The sequence below is a fragment of the Lepidochelys kempii genome, chromosome 18 (assembly GCF_965140265.1).
Source record: "Lepidochelys kempii isolate rLepKem1 chromosome 18, rLepKem1.hap2, whole genome shotgun sequence".
Lineage (NCBI taxonomy): Eukaryota > Metazoa > Chordata > Testudines > Cheloniidae > Lepidochelys > Lepidochelys kempii.
In genome coordinates this window covers 14,496,059-14,511,702 of record NC_133273.1, presented here as the reverse complement: position 1 = coordinate 14,511,702, position 15,644 = coordinate 14,496,059, and the positions used below count along the sequence as shown (strand labels likewise).

Genomic DNA, 15,644 nt, shown 5'->3' with positions numbered 1-15,644 from the left:
CTGGGTGCTGTCGAAAGCTCGGGAGCTGTCCCTTTGGCTGCTTAGACTCAAGCCAGCAGAACATCCGTGTGATGCTCCCCTTGAGTGCAGGGGCTGTGGCATTGGAGGCTCTGATCTTGTGGTGTTCAGGGCCACCTGTGTTTCATCATAACTGAAGCAGGAGTTCTGAGCCACATGGGGCTGGTAGACAGCCCTGGGGAATGGAGGCCCCTGTTTGTTCTTGGGGCAGGATAAGATTTCTCCCATGCTGCCCCGCTACCTGAGCTACTTCTGAGCTGTAGGGTTCAGATAGGAGCCCAGCCTGCAAGACTAAATAAAGCATGTGGGAAGGGGAGGGGCCGGCCCATCCTGGCTCCCCCCTGGTGAAACAGGAGCCAAGTTTGGGAGAGAACTGACCTTCCGATGCCACGGCTGGGGCAGGGAGCCCAGAACAGCCTGGGAATGGAGATGGCGTTGAAAGAGCCCTGGGACCTGCCATGATGAGTGACGTCTCCGCTCCAGTGACAGTGATAAATGCACCCTTCGCACAGGCTGTTTTGACAACCATTGATGATGATTTATTGCACTGATTTGAGCGGGGGGGTTTTTGCCGGTGACTGCTGCTGAACCTAGGCCAGAAAGAGGAAGCAGCTTGGCTGGCTGGCTTGCCTGGGCTGAGTGAAAATCTCTGTGGGCAGGTACCAGCTGGGGTACCTGCTTACAGATATGGGACACCTCTCCCCCTAGATGTGGTCCTTAGCTGATAAAATCAGCAAGGTCATGGCTGACTGTGTTCCATATCCCATAAACCACCAAAGGCTGCTGTGGCTTGGTTCTGCTCCATCAGCACTGTCTGTCTCTCTCCCAGACTGTGTGGGGCTGAGAGACATTTCCCACGTGCTAGCTGGGTGTTTTGATCCCAGCTGACCTAGAATTCTGAGGTGGTACCCAGCTGCTCTATAGTATGGAGATCGGGATCTGTGCATTGGTGGAAGAGCGATGGTGCCCTCTGACTGCTGGGGTTTGGTGCCTCTGATCTGCTTCCCTGTTCTCTCCCAAGGGTAAATACGATGAGGAGATCGAGGTATATAAGCACCACTTGGAGCAGACCTACAAGCTGTGCCGCCCATGCCAGGCCGCTGTGGAATATTACATCAAGCACCAGAACCGGCAGCTCCGGGCGCTGCTGCTGAGCCACCATTTCAAACGCCGGGAGACTGACAAGCCCTATATGCAGGTACGTGGCCATGGGCAGCAGGGTGAGTGGCAAGGAGAGTGGTGCAGTGACCCAGGCTCATCGGCATCCGACCCAGGAGCGGGGCTGGAAGTGAGTGTGTCTGCCCGGGCGGCTCTGATGGATTCCGCTTTTGAGTTAAGTGGGATGATGGGATCACATTTGGCTTAAGTTGGGGCCAGGGCTAACATCTGGTCTTCGGCCAAATTTGATGTTGTAGCTGTAAATAAATCCAGAGGGGTGAATAACAGTGAGTCTTCTGTGATCACAGTCCCCTGCCAGCTTGTCTGTCCAGCTGATGGTGCCCTAGATGTCTGCCCAGATCTCTCTCAGTATAATTCTCTCTCTCGGGCCCTGATGAGCTGGTCTCTAATGTTTGGCATTGGGTTTGTGCCAGGCTGGGGGATTGCAACACCCCTCACTGTGCGATGCTTGCATCTTGCTGGGATGATCTATGGGGCACCATTGAACTGGAAGGAGTGAGGGAGGGGTGGAGCAGGGGTGGGAAGAACCAACTCGCCCTGCCGCAGGGGAACTATGAAGTGTGGGACTGAGCAAGTGTGGAACTGAGCAAGGGGCGGGAGTGATAACTTGAGGGTTTGGCCCTTCTCCTACAATCCCCTGCTGTTCCAGTCCTGGGCTCTCCTCCTTCCTGCCCCTCCCCAGCCCACTGCGGTGCTGATACCCCTCACTCTTGACCTGCAGCCCCCTGTTCAGTGAGGCCAAGTTGCTCAGTAGGTCGATACGATGTAGAAATGTTTAGTTGGCACCAGTCTGAGGATCCTCCCCTGCCCCCCAACTTGTTTTGCTTGTGACCAGAGATATTTCTCCTTCCTCTTTGCAGAGCTTTTGCTCTTCCTCCTCCTCCATGAGCACCCCGACTCAGGTGATAATTCTGCGGTTCCTGACTTTCCTCAGCTGTGCGTTCCTTGTCCTGATGGCCTTGTATGGGTCAGGTGACCCCTTCTCACTCAAAGTCACGGCCCCTGTTCCTATGGAAACTGGCCCCGTGGCCATTGGGAATGGGACTGCAGCGAGCCCAGCAGTGGCCTCGGAGAATCGCACTCTCCTGGGAATTGCAGGCTGGTGGGAGCTACTCCACCTGCTGCCAGAGCAAACGGTGAAGAACTTGAGTGTCGCTTGGACCTACGGGAGGAACCATCAGATTGCGGTCGTCCTCCTCGGGCTGTTCACCTGCCTGTTAGCCATGCTTCTGGCCGGACGGATCAGGTGGGTCTCCTGTGTGCTCTCTGTGTCCATCTGGGGGCTGTTGGAGATCCAAACCGGGGACTGATTCTCTGCACAGGGCTGAGAATGCAGCAATTGGCAGCACTGGCCTCCTGTCTCCTTGCGGTGCTCACAAGCCATCCTCCAAGCCAGCTGAATCGGGAGACCTGGGTTCTAGTCCTGCCTCTATCTCGGGTACTAAGTGAGCCTCTGTGCCTAGAGTGATGCCTACCTGCCTGTCAGATTAAAAGGCCTATGTATATTGTTATGGCGGTCTCCCATTCAGTGCTCGGATTGTGGGAGAAGATTCTTGGGATGCTATTGAGGTTGCAAAGGACTCTCTGAAAGATATAGATTTTGGGCGGGGGAGTTCTTAGATAATCCCATTGGATTATAACCATGGCCTGAATTACCAAGGATGGAGAAATCTCTTTGTTGTCCTGCAGTCTAGTGAATGGAGCAGTAACTGATCAGGGCAGGTGGGGGGGCCGTGCAGCTGACACAGCTTATTGGGAGGTGGCCTATAGCCTGCTTCAGTCTGTTCATCCCAGGCTGCCACCTCCTTCACTCCTCAGCGCCGCCCTCCGGGGCCACGCCTGGCTTGGCTCTGGGTGGCCAGTTTGTAGGCGTGTTGCTCTGACGCACATCCTCGTTTTTTTTGGCATTCCAGGCTGCGGAGAATCGATGCCTTCGCCTCGGTCCTGTGGCTCCTGGTGATGGGTTTGCACTTGGCTGAAAAGTACCTGAAGGCGGACACACCCAGCTGGCTGGACACGGCCAAATTCGGCACCACGTCCCTGTGCTGCCTGGTGGGCTTCACCGCAGCAGTGGCCACGCGAAAGTCAACGGGCCAACGGAGATACCGGCCCCGAAGGTCAGAGCCAGAGCAGTGACCCTGGGGGAAGGAGGAAAAAAGCCGTGCGAACTCTGTGCGACTGGTGCTTCTCTCTCCTCTTTTTTTTTTCCCTCTTTTTTTCTTTCTATTTTTTTCCCCTAGAAGCACAGTGAAGACTCTTCCTCCTTTTTCCACTCTCGCTTCCTACCAAGCCAGCTGCTCATAGCCTTTCTGCCGCCTCCGTTAGCCAAGGAAGCCGCTTCTGCCGCCTCCATTCTCCCTCCTCCTGAAACCTCCGCCAGAGGTGCAAACACCAACCCCTGCGCGACCCCAGAGCCAAATCTTCCACCAGCTGCTTCACAGACTGCTCTCATCCCCCATTCTGCGCCTCCGGCCAAAGAGATTCTGGCTGCTTCTGTCCTTCCAGCTCCACTCACTGCGTGTCCATCCCTAGCTAGTCCTGGAGGGATCCTCTGCCCTGAGCCTCTCAAGGGCTATGCCACGTTGTCTCCTAATGGTGCTGATCATTTTTAGTTTACACTGACGGGAATGCACTCCTGGATTCTTTTTAACCTCTCTGTACTTACACTGCATGGCTGATCCTTAATGGGGAGGGGGGATGAGACACGCTTGTTAAATAACCTGCTTCCACTCACCCTCCACTGTGTAGCCTCACCTAACCGCATGTCCTTTTGCTGTGCTCTGGCTTCTACTCTGAATAGGAAGAGCTCCTTGGGTGCTTTTACTGGAACTATTAATAGCTTGAAAACAGAGGTGCTTTTAAAGATTATTTAACTCAGGGTATCTTGACTGGTGCAAAATCTTCAACTGTTTTAAAATTTTATCTCCAAATTTCTGTGTTTTGAGGGGGAGGTTGTAAAGAAGATCTAAATGGAAGCACAATTTTTATTTATGTATTCATTAAACCGTTCTCCTCTGCTCCTGTAGCCTTAGCAGTGGAGGAGGACACGCTAGGCCACAAATCACAACTAGGAGGTGCTGTGCTGTATAGTCAGTCTTCCGGCATACATAACCATAAGCCTTACTCCATTCAGTGTTGTCTTTTGTATTCAAGACATCTGAGTTCAGGACATCTGATGGGAGGAAGTGCCAGAGAGGTGGAATCCAGGGGGTTGGTTACTAATTAGATGGGACTTCATGAAAACAGATCTGGATTACGTGGTGTTACCTAAAGGAAAGTGCTTAGGTTTTTTGGAGTTGTGGCAGTTGGGAGGTGAGGGAGGGGTTACCCATGCCAAAAAACGAGCCCATGAAATGTGATCGGCGGCATTCTTTCCAGTAGGGTCCAAATGAAATCTTGAGACCCAAATGGTGAGGTGCGTTGGGGAAGGGAGGATCTTTCTCTTGGCTGAGTGTTTCCAGGAGGAACAATTTGGGCATCCACCATGGGTTAGATGGTCTGGTCTGGGTGGTTCTGCATTTGGTTGTGTAGGACATTCTAGCCTGGACACAGGCCTTGCAGCAAAAGGTGGGCTCTAAAAGGGAAACTGCAACATTACTTAAGATTCTGCTTACTTATTCTTTTGCATTATATTTATGAAACAGCACAGGGAGCTGCCATCCTGACAGTAGATTAAATGGTCTTCTGCTTTACCATGTGTTTGTTAAATCAAAATGGAGCTCCTGCTAGAAAGAATCTGTGTCTCCCACCCAGGAAGTCAGTGGTGCTACTCAGAGTGAGAGAAATGGTGAAACAGAAGGGAATATCTGAAAGCTTGAGGTTTTTTTAAAACAATTTTTCATGTCTAACTATTCACTGCAGTGCCACTTGTAACCGCTATTCACCAAGACAGCGGAGTTGTAATGCTGAGCTGGTCTGATGAAATCTCCAGTAAGAGCAAACAAAGTCAGCTGGCTGCAGCCTGGGATGTACAGCCATCCTCTTTCCTGTAGAAACAGCAGTGCAGCTGTAACTTAGGCAGCTGTCACAGCAACTCCTGTAACTGTGTCGGGCGACTGTTCGAGGAAGTCCATGCACAGAGCCTGACCATGGAGCTTTACCCTAAGATCCCTCTTGTTGGGATTTTTTGCTGGTGTCTTCAGGGAACTTTACTATCCAAATCCCTTCTCTGCTCTCAGACAAACACCCCCACCCACTCTCCCCACGCACATACAACTTTGGTACTTGTGAAGGGTGTTGCTCTGGAGAATTAAGACCTACTTATCCACAGTAGCCCCAGCATTTGCAAAGGCAAGCTTCTCCCCACTGCTCTGCCAGCCTTGCTCAACCCGACCTATAGGGCCACCTGCCAGGGTGAGGGCCTCGCTTTCTATTACCAGTTTGACTCTTGGGCTCTAAGATTGCCATACAGGGCTTCAGTTGTGATGGGGAACACAACCCTTTGTATTAAAGGGCTTCTTTTTAAAAGCAAAGGTTGCAAGGCATCACACGGTCTCCTGGCAGGGGAAGAAAGGAGTGAAGAAGCTTGCCCAGAGCAGCCATCTTGTCGTCGTCGTCCCCCCCCCCCCCGGCTGGAGATTCCCAGAGACATGGTGATTTCTCTTTGCTCCTTCTCCTTCCAAAATGGAATCGTAGCAGGAGCGAATTTGATCTAAGAAACGGAACAGGCCACTTGTCCACTCACTGGTACTGCCCCTAGTACCACATGCACACCTAACGAAGTGGTCATTCTCAATTAGTGCCATTGCCTGGTCACTTACAGGCCAGCTGGGTTGCCTAATAAATCCTTGCAAATGCATCAGTAACTGGCGCTATATTGACCATCAGAACTGTCTTGGGTAAAACCATATAATAAATTTTCTGGCAGTTGGGCCAGATCTGATTCAGGTTCACTCCATTCACAGCTAAGCTGCACAAAAATGTAAGTTCTGTTGAGCTGGATATCCAGTATTTTGCTTTTCCTTTTCCCTGTTTGGAGGTTTTTCAATCTCCAGCAAAGTCTATGTGGTGTGAGACCCAAGTTTTCACTCTGCTGTGTTGCCGCCTTAGCTGGATAGAGACCCACAGCCTCTGTCCTTGCCTTGCTGAAAGGTTCCTTCTAGCCTTGTGACCTTGCTCATCTCCTCTTGTGAGGCCGCTCTGAGCCAGAGGACCTTCTGGGTTCTCAGATTTCCTCTTTAACGAGCTGCGAAGGGAATAATCTCCCCTCTTCGTTGCTCAGATCTATCATCTCGTGGTCACATCTGGATCTCTGATGACACTAGCGGGTTTTGGGAGACTTGCCAGGTGTCCGACTGTGAGCTCTTTGCATGAGCAGCATCACTTTTGCCTCAAGGCTCTAGCTGCTTTGCAAGTGCACTCCTCATCTATCCTCTAAAGCTTCTTGCGTTCAACTCAGACTTCTGTTCTTCAGCCCGCAGCCATCTCCAGTTATACAGGCACTTAAAGGAGGTTGCCCTGGCACTCTTGTCTCTAGCTGTCTGTAGCTTCTGGGTCATTTGCACCTGAACACCTCGATCAGGGCTAGTGAATAATGGGTGCTCCGTGCCCAAACAAGCGCATGGTACTCGCATTAAGATACTGTTGTTCATGGTGGAGGTGGGATTGACTAAATGGTCAGCGCTGTGCATGGCCTCCCCTTTATCCCAGTAAGGCCTGTAGCTCAGGGGAGGCCAGCATAGTGGGTAGCCATCACGCGTGTGTGCAGAGGGGAACGGGGCAAGGGGGAGGAACCTTTTGAGAAGAGTGCAGAACAAGGTGGTCAGTGAGGAAAGCACTGTAGCTTGCAGGGTAAAGAGCTAATCCCACCTGTTCATTTGCTGTGTCATAGTTCCTTCTTATCCTCCACAGTGTACCAGAGCCCTTCTGCTGGTGTAAGCAGGTGACTCCTGGGTTTGCAGAGGGCTGGCAGGTCAGGGATCAGATCATTTGCTTGTGTGTGTTTCTGCCAGCTCCTAAGAGGCAGAGTGCTGCACAGAGCTAGGTTTCTCCTTGGTGTCAGTGAGCGCCTGGTATGGAATTGATCCCCTTATGGTTTTGCCAGGCATGCTTAGCTGTGAATGCAGAGCCATTAACAGTTCTTCACTCTAGGTTGCTTGTCCCTCTCTGGCATCCCTATGTAACCACAGAGGTGCGCTGTGCATGGTAGATGTGTGGCTGTCCACAGGGGCTGGCTCAGGGTCAGGTGGAAGCATGGGTGCTGGGGAAAGGCTGTGACGTGGGGAACCTTGTGCTAAGGGGAAGTATCAATTCCATTCCAGGAAAGAGGGCTGTGAGCTCTTCCCAGGGCATGCAGTTCAAGAGCTAATAAAGTCCTTGTGGGAGTTGACGCTGGCCCCACATGAGCTGAAAGGCTCCGTGGCTAATGATACACCAAGTACGTGCTGGGATGGAGCTTGTTTGCTCAAACAAGACGAGTCTTACCTGTTTTGAGCCCGTCCCAGGGTTGCAATGCCAATCAAACCTATTGCTGAGCCATCAGCCACAGCAGCTGATCCAGACCACTGCAGGGCAAAGGCCTCTTCAGTGCTTCTGCAATCCTTTTCGCGCTGCTGCTTGCAGCTCTCTGAAGGGTGGACGTTCTTTTGCCCACCCGTCCGTCCCTGTCCCCTTAGGGGAGTTGTCTTCTCCGGCGCTGCTTCAAGCTCCTCCTCTGTCCAGGAGCCTGCCACGCTGCCAGTGGAAGCAGGGAAAGTGGCTGAGGCTGTTCTGACCAGTGCCACGTCCCTGTTGGTCTCACTCCAAGGATCAGCCTGGCTGACTCCCCAGCTGGCAAGAAGATGCTCCACGGCAGCTCAAGCAGCAGTCCTTTGAGAACCATTTCACCCATTTTCTTCTTGGTGCCCAAAGGTTCGGCGGTCGTTTTCCAGCTGAGGTTTCGCTTGGGCCTCGGTCAGATGGCAGGCTTCTTGCCCTCTCGCTTCCCTTTGACAGTGCCTTAGTTTCTAACTGTTTAGATGTGTCCTGCCTCTAGCCATTAGGTCTCTGGCACCTTTTCTAAAGAAACGCATGCCAGTTTGCTGGCTGTGTTATGTCACCCTCCATCCAGTGTGCTTGATCTCTAGCTCTGTTCTTTCCTCCGATATGCTGCTGTGGCAGACGGGTGGAGGCGGGTGAGGGTGCAGGGGAAGTTAGACACCAGAAATAAGCAGCCGAGACAATAATCTATCTTTAAACTGTGGGCGGCCAGAATCCCTTGATCTGGATAGTCTGTTACTGCAGCTAGGAAGCATGAAATCAAACTGGAGTTCATGACCTCAAGGCAGGGGGAGTGGGAAATATACATTCCCTGACAATTTAACATCTTGGTTTAGCAAGAGGTATTTTGGGTACCTGCTAGGCTGTACTGCTGAAGGGATAGATCCCAGAGTGCTTTTAGCCAATTTTTTTGGATCCCTAAAAGGTTTCTAACCAGAACATTCAAAGGCAAGACAGCCTTCTGGAAAATACTGGAAACAGTTTTATTTTAGCCTCAGAGGCTCTTGTCAACACACTGTCATGTTACTTTGATGTTTCTGGGTGCCTTGGCAGGTGCGTGCTGCTGCATGTGGCTAGAAATAATCAGTAGAAATAACTTTTTTTTATGGAATCGCACAATGCAGCGAAATCAAACTGGCAGTGACTGACTCACTGGAAGACTCTAACTTAATCTGTCCTGTCCTGTCCTCCTTGTGCCAATCTTGTCTAACTCACTGTAGCTCTCAGATGTAGGATGCTTGTTTCCATACCCAGGGTGATCCATACAGGGTGTATCAGTCATACTGGGGCGTTGGTTGGGTGTTTTTGTGCACTTAGATCTGGGTAGAAGGTTCTCATCTCTTGTTGCAGCCTGACTGCTTGCAGATGCTTTGACTGTCTTTGGAACTGCAGTCACCAGCGCTAATAAATAAACCATAACACTGCCTTTTCTTAGGGTCATTCTTGAAACTCCCAAGTCGGAATGCCATCTGGGCTGTTCACAACAGTGTGCCAGACCAGGAATTAAGGTGCTTTGCTCCCCTAACCTTCCTGCTGTGTCTCCTCTCAGCTGGACTGGAGATCAGTCAGCAAGGAAGCTTGTGGTCTGTTTTATCAGCCACCAAAGCAGGGCTGTTGCCTGAAGATTCCCGAAGCCTTGCAGGCCTGTGCATACAAACGAAATCGAGTGCCTGTACCCAGCAGTGTAGATGTTCCCAAATTAAAAACATCCTGCCCCAGGTACTCTGTGCTTCCATCGGCCTCGTTTTGGTGGCACACCAGTAGATCCAAGTGCAGGATGCAAACTGGGGCAAGGACTCTGCCTTATTAGCATGATGCTACAAACATGTAGGGATAGTGGGTGGTGAGAAATGGTGGCTGGCTTTGTCCATCAGTCTAAACATGGCCACCATCTGACAAACTTTGTCTGTGAACTCTGCTCCTTCTACAGGGAGCCAGTTCCCTCCGTTCCAAGGCTGAGGGAGGCAGCTGCCTGTCAGCAGGAACAATCACTTCAGTGATAGAAGTGGACTGATAAGGAAGGGGCAGAGACATGCCTTTCCCTGAATACACTAACTTCTGCAACACTAAATGGCTCTGCCTTAGTTGGGACTGAGCTGGCTGGCTTGGACAGAGAGCCCATGCTTCAGCTGAGCTACTGCTTCTGTTCTGTTACCTACCAACAAGGCTGGCTGGGGCTGAGAGGATACTTGGATGGTGCTTTATATTTCCAAGGTGCTTTGCCGACCCCAGCAGGGGAAGAGGGAGAGCAAAGGATTTGCAGCAGGGAAACCCACCCAGCTGCTGCTCCTCTCCTTCCGAAACGTGTCTTTGCATGTAAATTGACCCCCTTGCAGTTTTTACTTCAGCATATTTATATCCCATCTTTCCCTTGCTATTATCCCTTCCTTTCCCTCCCTGGTACAAGTCTGTGGTGTGCATGAGCTGGGTGTGCCAGATGGACGGGGAAAGGAGGGAAATTTAACCTTTTTTTTGTTTTTGTTTTAACTTGTGCTCTTCTTTACTTTAAAGCAAGCTGAAATTGTGTGATGCTAATAATCATGTTAGACACTGCAGCAGATGTATATGTGGCTGTAATGTAGAGGAATTATTTATGCTCTTATTCTAAAAAATTATATTAATATAATAGCTGCTGCCATTGCCCCAGCTTGTTTGACTCTGTCTTTGAAATTGGGGGTGGGGGGTTGGCTTAATTTGTAAGAGCTGCTTGTGACCAGCATCCAGCACGTGCATAGCTGGGGTGAAATGTGCGGCTTAACGCTTGAGGCTTTCGTGGTAGTAGCGGAAGTTCTCCAAAGGGACAGTATTCAGTTCTGAAGTGCACTTTAAATTGCACCCCCTATAGAGCAGCAGTGAGAAGGTGTCCGATGGAGAGGTCACCTGCACCCTCCCTCCCCAAAGGGGCCATTCCAGGGGGTGGCGACACACACACACTGACTCACTGCATCTCCCGCGCACACTGTAAAATATCCAGTGCTGCTGGTCAGGTGGGAAGCCGGAACTCTCCGTGCTGAATGTGAGTGCTCAGGAAGGGTCGTGAACGAACATGGGGCAAGTGGCTTTCTGGCCATGCTCCATCTGCCCCTCGTCCCCTAAAGGAGGGTGACTTCTGGGAGAAAGGAATCCTTGTAGGTGGACCTTGATGGGATGTGAAATGTGTAGGGATCACTTATGCCAGGGCAGATGGAGCCCGAAAGCTGACTGTATATGGCCCTGTCCAGTGGGCAGAGCAGGCATATGTGGAAAAAGCAGATTATCTGGTCTTGACTGCATGTTGCCTTGGTTTTTTCCCCCTCCGTGCTAGTCCAGTCACTGGAGTGGGTCCATGTGGGCCCTGCTGACACATACTAACGCTGACTACTCCTCTCTGCCCTGGGGATGACAAGTCGTCCCTGTTCAGTTCCCTTAGATGGCATTCAAAATCCACCCTTTGTGGGCCTTGTTCTGAACTGAGGAAAGGCTTTGGCACAGAGTAGGCCCTGCTGGTGGGAGGCAGCTCTTCCAGTCCTGCATACTGTCCCATATCAGGCAATGTTTTACTTAACCACTATTTAAAGTACCTGTACAGTAGAATTGTGGCTGACTGTCTCGTAATTTTTAGAATCACTGTAAACATGACTCGAGATACTAGATTATTGTTCATGACATCGAGTTTTAAAATAAACGGCTTCGTGGCCCTGACTATTTCCAACACCCATTTGACTCCAAAGCCTTTTTTCATCACTTCGCCACTGCTGCTCAAGTGTTTATACATGCACAACATGGAGCAACGCAGTTCAGAGCCCGTTCTTCGCCCCCTGGGGAGGCAGAGAGAAGAGGTCACAGCTCCATCCTGCATTGCTGTGTTTTTAGGGGCTGATGTGGCTGCTTCCTGCACAGTGACTCTGTTCTTCCTCCTCTTCCTTTCCACCTGCTTCTATAAACTGCTTAGGTGAGCGCTCTACTGCTCAGGCATGGAAACCCGTTTCCATGCTAGGCCCTCTGCTCTAGCTCCTAAGCAGTGCTGAACTCACTCCTCACTATAACTGAAGGGAAGAAGGCACCACTGGACAGGCCACAAGAGATGGGTGTTGTAGAAGGGGCAGGCTTTTGCATACGCTAAGCTGTGCTTGTTGACTTAAAACAGCCAGAGGACTTAATTTTTTTTACAGTCAAACCAAGAGTCCTTCAGAACTCTCCTCCCCGTCAGTCAGTGCCAGGGGCCTGCTGCGCTCATGACCTCTACTCAGATTACCTGGCCACTCTTGTCCTTCTTGACTGTAAGAGTTCTCATATCATTATGGTGCAAGGGGAATAATTTCCCTCCCTGCTTCCACTGTCTGGGAGACAGGAGACCCTCTGCCCAGGTGAGGTTTAGGGCGCAGTAAGGCTGGAGAGCCGCATGGTCTACAGGAAGAAAATGAGGGAGAAATCTAACTCAAACAGTAGCTTAAATCCCAGTCATGGACTCTGAAAGTGATGAATGACTGTAAAATCTTCAAAGTTCTCAAGTGAGAAAGCTCCAACAGCTCGTGAGCTGGACACAGTGTGTTCGGGCACAGAGAGGAGCTGTCCAAAATCAAACCCTTTGCCCCAAAATGTAGCAAGGTATGGCGGTAGGAGAAAGCAACCTGACGAACCACGTGTGAGGACTTGGATTTGTTCCTTGCTGTTCTGGCCACTTTGTGTATGGTGGGTATTTCTCTGGGATGGGCAATTTCCACTGACACGTAGTCTTGTTTCATTTCCATCCCGTTCCAGCTGTGTACGTCCGTTTCTGCTCCACAGACGGAGCTTGGATCTGGGTGTGTGGGTTGGGGGAGTGGGTGTGCGAACATTAAAGGGTAAAGCTAGACTTGAGAAGCATGGCATCTTGTCCTAGGCCCTCTGGAATCTAGGCAGAGGGAAGATTTTGGTTTACTGATAAGCTGCTTGCCTCTGTTACGAGACATGTCCAGACTGAGAACGTTACTGTAAGGTTGGCTGATGCAGATCTTGGTTAGCCTGATAGGTGAAACTAGTTGGATAGTTTCTCCAATACTTGCAGATTGCTTTTAAAAAGAGAGGAAAATTTCAGATGTTGACTCTGTCCTTTAAAGTGCAGTGATCTTTTAAAATTAACCTGCTTGTTGTAGACAAATTTGTCTTGTTGCTTCCATTGTGTCACTGTATCACCCCATTATCCATGAAAGAGAATGGCATGTGCTTCATTTGTTTCAAAATGCTATATAGCATAAATCACCATAAATCTGAGCACAGAGTCAGGGAATTCTGGCAGCTTCTCCCTGTTCTGCTTCCTGTATGGCCTTGGGCAAGTTACTTCACTTTTCTGTGTCTGTGTTCCCATCTATAGTGGGAGTAATACTTTACCTCCACCGGGATGTCAAAACTTAGATTAGTTAGATGTTTCAACTTTCTGAGGTCCTCTGCTATCAGGCACTACAAAAATGTAAAGTATTTATCTAACAAGTTGATGCTCGGTCAGTGTAACTACGGGACTACATCACTTCTCTCTGAAGTCACTTTCTTAAAATCTGAGCGTCCCTAGACATCTGATAGTCTAAGTGATGGGACTGAAGTATGCAAATAGATTGCTTTGATGTCACACCATTGCACTGTCTATCCCATTACTCCTCCACGTATTGGCAGTTTGCTTCTCACCACCCCTTGCTTTTCTCTCCTGTAGTTTTTAACTGTTTTACAAATCCTGTAATAGAACATGGGGATATCTTGTATAAAATTTAAATAAAGCAGGTTTTTCCTGTGACATCTTTCAATAATACAATTTAAAAAAGCCACCAGAAACTAAGCTTGTGCCTGCCCCATGATTCTGATGTTGGAGCCTGGGTAAGCATTGTTTTTTGTAGTGTCATTAGAACAGAACTGTCTGTCTGCTGTGTAGATCATCTGAGCTATGCGTACGTGTCCAGGGGCTCTGATGACCATGATTGTTTCAAAATTGCCAGGAGGAACAGAAGAGGGCGGCAATGGGAGTAATCTTTTGATATATCGTTTGTTAGGGCTATGAACCAATGTCAATGTAGGTGGTAGAATTGTGACATCTAATGCAGCTTTGCTAACTGCATAGTTTATTTGTATGGAGTAATCCTGTGAGAAAAATGCTGGGAAAGTTGTCTTGTCTTGCCCTATTTTAAAAAAAACAAAACGCATCCCTGTGGTATGGCTGTCCCAGCTATGGACTAGAACCCTGTTATACAGTTGAGAGCTTTATTTTACAATATCTGACACTGGTATTTTTGGTATGTCCTCCTTTAAATCTACATCTACTCTTTTATGTTCTTAGGCCTGGGGCACTGTCCTCTAGCCCCTCCTGAGACTTGGTTGGAAGCTTTCTGAAATGGTCCAGGGAACCAGGCATGGGTGGTGCCTGAACTGCCAGCTGGGGGAGGCTAGTGCTCAGTCCCAGCCCTTCCACCCAAGGCTCCGCGCCTGGAGCACCAGGAGGGTGGGCAGCACGGCCCCAGCCCCAGAGCACCAGGGGGGCAGCCGCAGCCCCAGAGTGACGGGACGGCGGGTGGCCCAACACCACACACACACCCCCACCGGAAGCAACGTGAGGGCAGGCAGCGCAGCCCCAGTTGGGGCCACCCCACAGGGAGACTGGAGCAGCGACTGCACTGAGCAGAAGCAGGACGGGGGAGCCTGGGGGCAGAGCATGGGCGGAGCCACACCTGGCTGTTTGGGGAGGCACAGCCTTCCCCAGCCTATTGTACCCACTGCCCATGAAACCAGGGCTGTTGTTGCTCTGGATCAGTGGTTCTCAATCTGTGGTCCAATCAGTACACAGCTGCGGCCCATGTGACATCCTCAGGGCCATACAGGTGGTATATACGTTGTGTGGATGCAGCTCACTTAACACACACACAGAGCCGCATATGCAGCCCCCATTGGTAAACAGGTTGAGAATCACTGTTCTGGAATATAGGCAAACTTTTTTAAATTTTCTAAACTTTTCCACGTCGAGAACTCCAGTATTTTGTGTGTGTCCATGAAAGTAAGAGAGACTAATAAAGCGATATGAGCCAATCAAGCAATGTGCATCACTGGGGAGCACAGTTCCCACTGCATAGCTTTGCTAGTGCACATTTGTATGAACTGCAACCCCTAGAGGAGGAGTGGAGGAAGGATGATTCAGGCATTAGCCTAGGACTTGGGAGGTCTCAGTTCAAGTCCCTGCTCCTCCATAGCGTCTCTGTGTGCCCTCAGGCAAGTCCCTTCATCTCTCTGTGCCTCACTGATCCATCTGAATGAGGAGGATAGCAGCATTTCTCTGCCTTGCGGGGGATGTTGTGAGGTGCTCAGATACTACAGTCGTGTGTGGGGGGGGGCATAAAAGTAACTTGGCTAGAGAGCAAGCTAGAGAACTGAGGTGCTAGCGAACAAGAGCCCACCACATTAATGTTCAGTGTATTAGCATGACCAGAGGTGAGATTTTTAACTCTGAACTTTAGAGATGGAAGCTATTCTATTCACCACCTAACTCCCATGAACATCAGGGCAATCGCAAGCGCACACCATTGGTACTGTGCTTTTATGCACTTCATAAGGCATTCTAGTTATCAACATCTGGTCAGATTCTTAGCTGATAATTAAACCAGTGGAGTTACACCAATGTATACCAGCAGAGAATCTGGCCCACCAACTGCTTTGAGCCCGAGGCCTCAATGTAAATTGATGGAATCCCCTGAGTATTATTCCATTGGAGTCTAAACATCAACTTCTCTTTTAGATCTTCCATTCCGACGTTGAGAAACTTAAGTATTGATAGATACGTGATGATGGAGGAGTAGACACACCAAAAATGTGTAACCCCGTCAGTGTCCTGGAACGAAGAAAAATACGAGCTCCCTTACTCATCAGAAAGTTAACCCTATAGTCCTAGACTTGCATGTATTCTGCAAAGGCCTAAATAAACCAGTTAGTCACATTGGCTGCTGCTGCGTTTAACTGTAGCAAAAAGCAATACTTGT

At 50.0% G+C, this 15,644-nt stretch overlaps 1 protein-coding gene across 6 annotated transcripts in view; it reads left to right on the top strand.

Moving 5' to 3' along the window:
- TMEM201 (transmembrane protein 201) overlaps positions 1 to 15,644 on the top strand; it is a 52,669-nt gene that overhangs the window by 19,662 nt on the left and 17,363 nt on the right. For all 6 annotated transcript variants that reach the window (XR_012155561.1, XM_073316750.1, XM_073316751.1 and 3 more), the window contains 3 exons: positions 1,040 to 1,216; positions 2,058 to 2,443; positions 3,111 to 3,314. Coding sequence is in view for 5 of the 6 variants with exons in the window: in XM_073316750.1 (XP_073172851.1) it covers positions 1,040 to 1,216; positions 2,058 to 2,443; positions 3,111 to 3,314 (767 nt within the window). In the remaining variant the exon portion in view is untranslated. The remainder of the gene's footprint in view (positions 1 to 1,039; positions 1,217 to 2,057; positions 2,444 to 3,110; positions 3,315 to 15,644) is intronic.